Below are 6,994 nucleotides of genomic sequence, written 5' to 3'. Positions count from 1 at the left end.
TGGGTTTTCTCCGGGTGCTCCGGTTTCCTCCCACACTCCAAAGACGTGCGGGTTTGTAGGATCATTGGTTTCTGTAAACTGTCCTCAGCATTTGGGGCAGAACTAGGGCACCGATCGTCGACGTTCAGCATGGGCCGAAGGGTCTGTTTCCGCGCCGTGACACTTAACCAAACCAAGCTCTCTGGCTGAAAAAGTGTGCCCTCATCTCAAGCCTAAAGGGCCAACCCCTTATTCTTAAACTGTGTGACCCCCTGGTTCTGGACTCCCCCCCAACATCGGGGAACATTTAAGCGGCGCGGCGGTAGAGTTGATGCCCTACAGCGAATGCAGCGCCGGAGACCCGGGTTCGATCCCGACCACGGGCGCCGTCTGTACGGAGTTTGTCCGTTCTCCCCGTGACCTGCGTGGGTTTTCTCCGAGATCTTCGGTTTCCTCCCACACTCCAAAGACGTGCGGGTTTGTAGGTTAATTGGCTGGACAAATGTAAAAATTGTCCCTGGTGTGTGTAGGATAGTGTTAGTGTGCGGGGATCACTGGTCGGCGCGGACCCGGTGGGCTCGAAAGGGCCTGTTTCCGCGCTGTGTCTCTGAACTAAACTATGTCCTCTGGTCCTCGATTCCCCTACTCAGGGCAAGAGATTCTGTGCGTCTACACTGCCTGTCCCGCTGAGTTACTCCAGCATTTAATAATAATAATAATGCATTACATTTATATAGCGCTTTTCAAACACTCAAAGACGCTTTACAGGGATTTCTAGAACATAGAGAAGTGAATAAATAGATAAATAAGTAAACGAACAGAGAAAGGAGACAGAAGGTGAGGTGACCTTCAGTGGTTGAAGGCAGTGCTGAACAGGTGAGACTTCAGTGATGTTTTGAATGTGGTGAGTGTGGAGGAGTCTCTGACGGTTTGGGGTAGTGAGTTCCATAGGGTGGGAGCAGCGATGGAGAAAGCCCTGTCCCCCCCAGGATCTGAGTTTGGTCCGGATGGGGGGGACGACAGGAGATTGGCAGCGGCAGAGCGGAGGGTGCGGGTGGGAGTGTGCCTGTGGAGGAGGTCGGTCAGGTAGGATGGGGCCAGGTTATGGAGGGCTTTGTAGGTCATGAGGAGGATTTTGTACTGGATTCTCTGGGGGATGGGGAGCCAGTGGAGTTTGTAAAGGACGGGGGGTGATATGGTCACGGATCGGGGAGCGGGTGAGTAGACGGGCAGCGGAGTTTTGAATGTATTGAAGTTTACTGATGATTTAGCGTCTATACCAGGTGAGAGATCTCGATGAGGCCCAATGTAGTTTAGTTTCAGTTTCGTTCAGAGGTACAGAGCAGATTTAGGCCATTTGGCCCATCAAGACGACCCCCCCCCCTGTTTATCACGGCTGATCTATCTCTCCCTCACAACCCCATTCTCCTGCCTTCTCCCCATAACCCCTGACACCCGCACTGACCAAACATCTATCTACGGTAGACACAGAATGCTGGAGTAACTCTCCCGAGATGCTGCCTGACCCGCTGAGTTACTCCAGCATTTTGTGTCTACCTTCGATTTAAACCAGCATTGCAGTTTTTTTTCCCCCCTAAATATCTATCTATATCTGCCGTAAACACATCCACTGACTTGTGGCCTCCACAGCCGTCTGTGGCAAAGAATCCCACAGATTCACCACCCTCTGACTGAAGAAATTCCTCCTCATCTCCTTCCTAAAAGAACGTCCTTTAATTCGGCCCACCGGGTCCGCACCGACCAGCGATCTCTCACACACACACACACACACATACACACACACACACACACACGCACTGACGAATACACACACACAAACAAACACAAACACACACACACACTGACACACACACACTGACACACACTGACACACACACACTGACGAACATACACACACACACACTGACGAACACACACACACACACGAACACACACGCACACACACACTGACACACACACACGCTCACATTGACATACACACACTGACACGCACACACTGACACACACACACACTGACACAGACACACACTGACACACACACTGACACACACACACACACACTGACACACACACATACACACTAACTCACACGCACACATACACACGGACACAAACACATACACTGACACACACACACACTGACACACACACACTGACACACACACTGACACACACACACACATACTAGGGACAATTTACAATTTTACCGAAGCCAATTAACCTACAAGCCCGCGCGCCTCTGGAGTGCGGGAGGAAACCGGAGCGCCCGGAGAAAACCCACGCAGGTCACGGGGAGAACGTACAAACTCCGCAGAGACGGCGCCCGTGGTCGGGATGGAACCCGGGTCTCCGGCGCCGTGAGGCAGCGACTCTACCCGCCGCGCCACCGTGTAGAGGCAGCTAACAGGGGAAGCAAGCAGGCCAATGGTCCCTGCAGAGGAAGCTGGGATCCTTATGGGTGTGTGTCCTGCAATGTCAGGCGCTGATATAAACAGGATGTGAGTTAGGTTCCCCTCCCACCGACATAGGGCCACGATCTCACCACAACAACGGCACGGAAAAGTTGGTATTTACACAAGAATGTCGGGTAGATGACTCTTTCCTGGCCTTTTCCCCCCTCCCCCCCCCCCCCCCCCCCCCTCTACTTTCAGTCCCGACCCGAAACCGTTCACCAGGTTGCACAAGAAAATAACTGCAGATACTGGTACAAATCGAAGGTATTTATTCACAAAATGCTGGAGTAACTCAGCGGGTCAGGCAGCATCTCAGGAGAGAAGGAATGGGTGACGTTTCGGGTCGAGACCCTTCTTCAGGCTGATATATATATATACATATACACACACACACATACATATATATACACGCACACACACATATACACACACACACACACACACACATATGTATACACATACATTCACAAACACACACATATATAAATATATATACACACACATAGACATATATACAATAGACAATAGACAATAGGTGCAGGAGTAGGCCATTCAGCCCTTCGAGCCAGCACCGCCATTCAATGCGATCATGGCTGATCACTCTCAATCAGTACCCCGTTCCTGCCTTCTCCCCATACCCCCTCACTCCGCTATCTTTAAGAGCTCTATCCAGCTCTCTCTTGAAAGCATCCAACGAACTGGCCTCCACTGCCTTCTGAGGCAGAGAATTCCACACCTTCACCACTCTCTGACTGAAAAAGTTCTTCCTCATCTCCGTTCTAAATGGCCGACCCCTTATTCTTAAACTGTGGCCCCTTGTTCTGGACTCCCCCAACATTGGGAACATGTTTCCTGCCTCTAATGTGTCCAATCCCCTAATTATCTTATATCTTATATACACACACACACATATATATACACATACTTTGGGCAACGTTTTGGGTCGAGACCCTTCTCCAGACTGATGTCAGGGGGGCAGGACAAAGGAAGAATATAGGTGGAGACAGGAAGATAGAGGGAGATCTGGGAAGGGGGAGGGGAAAAGAGGGACTATCTAAAGTTGGAGAAGTCAATGTTCATACCGCTGGGCTGCAAGCTGCCCAGGCGAAATATGAGGTGCTGTTCCTCCAATTTCCGGTGGGCCTCACTATGGCACTGGAGGAGGCATGAGGAACCCAAACAGTCTTTCCAGGTAGGACAGAGGTTCACCTGCACCTCCTCCAACCTCATCTATTGCATCCGCTGCTCCAGATGTCAACTTATTTACATCGGCGAAACCAAACGCAGGTTCGGCGATCGCTTCGCTCAACAACTGCGCTCGGTCCGCCTTAACCAACCTGATCTCCCGGTGGCTGAGCACTTCAACTCCCCCTCCCACTCCCAGTCTGACCTTTCTGTCATGGGCCTCCTCCAGTGCCATAGTGAGGCCCACCGGAAATTGGAGGAACAGCACCTCATATTTTGCCGGGGCAGCTTGCAGCCCAGTGGTATGAACGTCGACTTCTCCAACTTTAGATAGTTCCTCTGTCCCTCCCTTCCCCTCCCCCTTCCCAGTTCTCCCTCTATCTTCCTGTCTCCACCTATATCCTTCCTTTGTCCCGCCCCCCCGACATCAGTCTGAAGAAGGGTCTCGACCCGAAACGTCACCCATTCCTTCTCTCCTGAGATGCTGCCTGACCTGCTGAGTTGCTCCAGCATTTTGTGAATAAATAGCGTTCACCAGGTTAATCCCCGGGATGGCGGGACTTGTCGTACGTTGAAAGACTGGAGCGAGCGGGCTGGAATTTAGAAGGATGAGAGGGGATCTTATGGAAACATACAAGATTATTCAGGGATTGGACACGTCAGAGGCAGGAAACATGTTCCTGATGTTGGGGGAGTCCAGAACAAGGGGGGGGTTACACACAGTTTAGGAATAAGGGGTAGACCATTTAGAACGGAGATGAGGAGCAACGTTTTCACCCAGAGAGTTGTGGAATTCTCTGCCTCAGAAGGCAGTGGAGGCCGATTCTCTGGATGCTTTCACGAGAGAGCTAGATAGAGCTCTTAAGGATTGCGGAGTCAGGGGGTATGGGGAGAAGGCAGGAACGGGGTTACTGATTGTGGATGATCAGCCATGATCACAGTGAATGGCGGTGCTGGCTCGAAGGGCCGAATGGCCTAATCCTGCACCTATTGTCTCTTGTCACCCATCCTTTCCAGAGATGCTGCCTGACCCGCTGAGTTACACCCCCACTCTGTGCCCCATCTTCCATTAAACTCTCCCCCCCCCCCACCTCAAATGTCACATGCAATTATAAAGTTCCATTCATCTCCAAGCACAGAGGGAATAGACGGACTATATTTCTGTCGAGGACCAGGTTATAGGAAAGATGTTGTCGAGCTTGAAAGGGCGCTGAGAAGATTTACGAGGATGTTGCCAGGACTAGAGGGTGTGAGCTACAGGGAGAGGTTGAGCAGGCTGGGTCTCTATTCCTTGGAGCGCAGGAGATTGAGGGGTGATCTGTACAAAATCATGAGAGGAATAGATCAGGTAGACGCACAGAGTCTCTTGCCCAGAGTAGGGGAATCGAGGACCAGAGGACATAGGTTTAAGGTGAAGTGAAGGGGGAAAGATTAATAGGAATCTGAGGGGTAACTTTTTCACACAGAGGGCGGTGGGTGTATGGAACGAGCTGCCGGAGGAGGTAGTTGAGGCTGGGACTATCCCAACGTTTAAGAAACAGTCGGCAGGTACATGGATGGTGTTGGAAGGAAGTGCAGATGCTGGTTTAAACCGAAGGTAGACACAAAGTGCTGGAGTAACTCAGCGGGTCAGGCAGCATCTCTGGAGAGAAGGAATGGGTGACGTTTCGGGTCGAGACCTTCTTCAGACAGGTCAGGGATAAGGGAAAACGAGAGATACAGACGGCGATGTGGAGAGATAAAGAACAATGAATGAAAGATGTGCAAAAAAGTGACGATGATAAAGGAAACTGGCCGTTGTTAGCTGTTTGTGCTGGGTGAGAACGAGAAGCTGGTGGAACTTGGGTGGGGGAGGGATGGAGAGAGGGGGGGAATGCCAGGGCTACCTGAAGTTAGAGAAGTCAATGTTCGTACCGCTGGGGTGTAAGCTGCCCAAGCGAAATATGAGGGTGCTATTCCTCCAATTTGTGCGCTGGGCCTCACTCTGACAACGGAGGAGGCCCAGGACAGAGAGGTCAGTGCGGGAGTGGGAGGGGAGGTTGAAGTGCTGAGCCACCGGGAGATCAGGTAGGTTCAGGCGGGCTGAGCGATGGTGTTCAGCGAAGCGATGCTTTGGTTTGGTTTCGACAAGAGACAACATCTTGAACAACGGACACAATCAGAGACAAAGACGTTGATGTTGATGTTGAGAGAGAGAGAGAGATAGAACAAATGAATTGAAGATTTGCAACAAAAAAAGTGACGATTTGTGACTAGGAAAAAGGCGGAGCCCACAATGGTGCATTGTTGGCTGTGGGCTCGGTGATAATGAGTTGCACAGACGGTGAAACTCAACAGGACGACAACGAAACTAGCACGACGACTGGGGCGGGGGTGGGACGGGGAGAAAGGTGGTGCAAGGGTTGTTTAGGGACCGTTGGGTTGTCAGATGAGGTGCTGTCCCTCCAGTTTAGTTTAGTTCAGAGATACAGGGCGGAAACGGGCCCTTCGGCCCACCGGGTCCGCGCCGACCGGCGATCCCCGCACACTAACACTATCCTACACACACGAGGGGCAATTTTACATTTGTACCCAGCCAATTAACCTGCAAACCTGCACGTCTTTGGAGTGTGGGAGAAACCGAAGATCTCGGGGAAAACCCTCGCAGGTCACGGGGAGAACGTACAAACTCCGTACAGGCAGCGCCCGTAGGCGGGATCGAACCCGGGCCTCTGGCGCCGTGAGGCAGCAACTCTACCACCGCGGCACCCATTCACGTGTGCACGAGGCAAAGTGAAAAGCTTTTTTGTTGCCTGCTATCCCAGTCAGCAAAAGACAATACGTGATCACATTACGTGCGGACTCAATAGACAATAGGTGCAGGAGGAGGCCATTCGGCCTTCGAGCCTGTACGCACCGCCATGCAATGTGATCATGGCTGATCATTCTCAATCAGTACCCCGTTCCTGCCTTCTCCCCGTACCCCCTGACTCCGCTATCCTTAAGAGCTCTATCCAGCTCTCTCTTGAAAGTATTCAGAGAATTGGCCTCCACTGCCTTCTGAGGCAGAGAATTCCACAGATTCACCACTCTCTGACTGAAAAGGTTTTTCCTCATCTCCGTTCTAAATGGCCGACCCCTTATTCTTAAACTGTGTGTGGCCCCTGGTTCTGGACTCCCCCAACATTGGGAACATGTTTCCTGCCTCTAACGTGTCCAACCCCTTAATAATCTTATGTCTTAATAATCTTATATACTCGGTAGGCCGAAGGGCCTATTTTGCTGATCCCTAAAACTTAAAAAACTCTTTAAAAAAAAAAAAGCTGTAAGTTGCCCCTATTTTTGCAACATAGTGGAAAGCCATTTTTAGTTTAGAG

At 51.2% G+C, this 6,994-nt stretch overlaps 1 protein-coding gene across 1 annotated transcript in view; it reads left to right on the top strand.

The window, feature by feature from the left end:
- Window positions 1-2,580: 2,580 nt before the first annotated feature.
- LOC144609295 (phosphatidylinositol 4,5-bisphosphate 3-kinase catalytic subunit alpha isoform-like) overlaps window positions 2,581-6,994 on the top strand; it is a 40,105-nt gene continuing 35,691 nt past the window's right edge. The window contains exon 1 of the mRNA XM_078427726.1: window positions 2,581-2,587. Coding sequence (XP_078283852.1) covers window positions 2,581-2,587 — 7 coding nt within the window. The remainder of the gene's footprint in view (window positions 2,588-6,994) is intronic.

Source organism: Rhinoraja longicauda, chromosome 34, assembly GCF_053455715.1.
Source record: "Rhinoraja longicauda isolate Sanriku21f chromosome 34, sRhiLon1.1, whole genome shotgun sequence".
NCBI classification, from domain to species: Eukaryota; Metazoa; Chordata; class Chondrichthyes; order Rajiformes; family Arhynchobatidae; genus Rhinoraja; species Rhinoraja longicauda.
The sequence above is the reverse complement of the archived record's forward strand: the minus strand, read 5'-3'. Positions and strand labels throughout refer to the sequence as shown.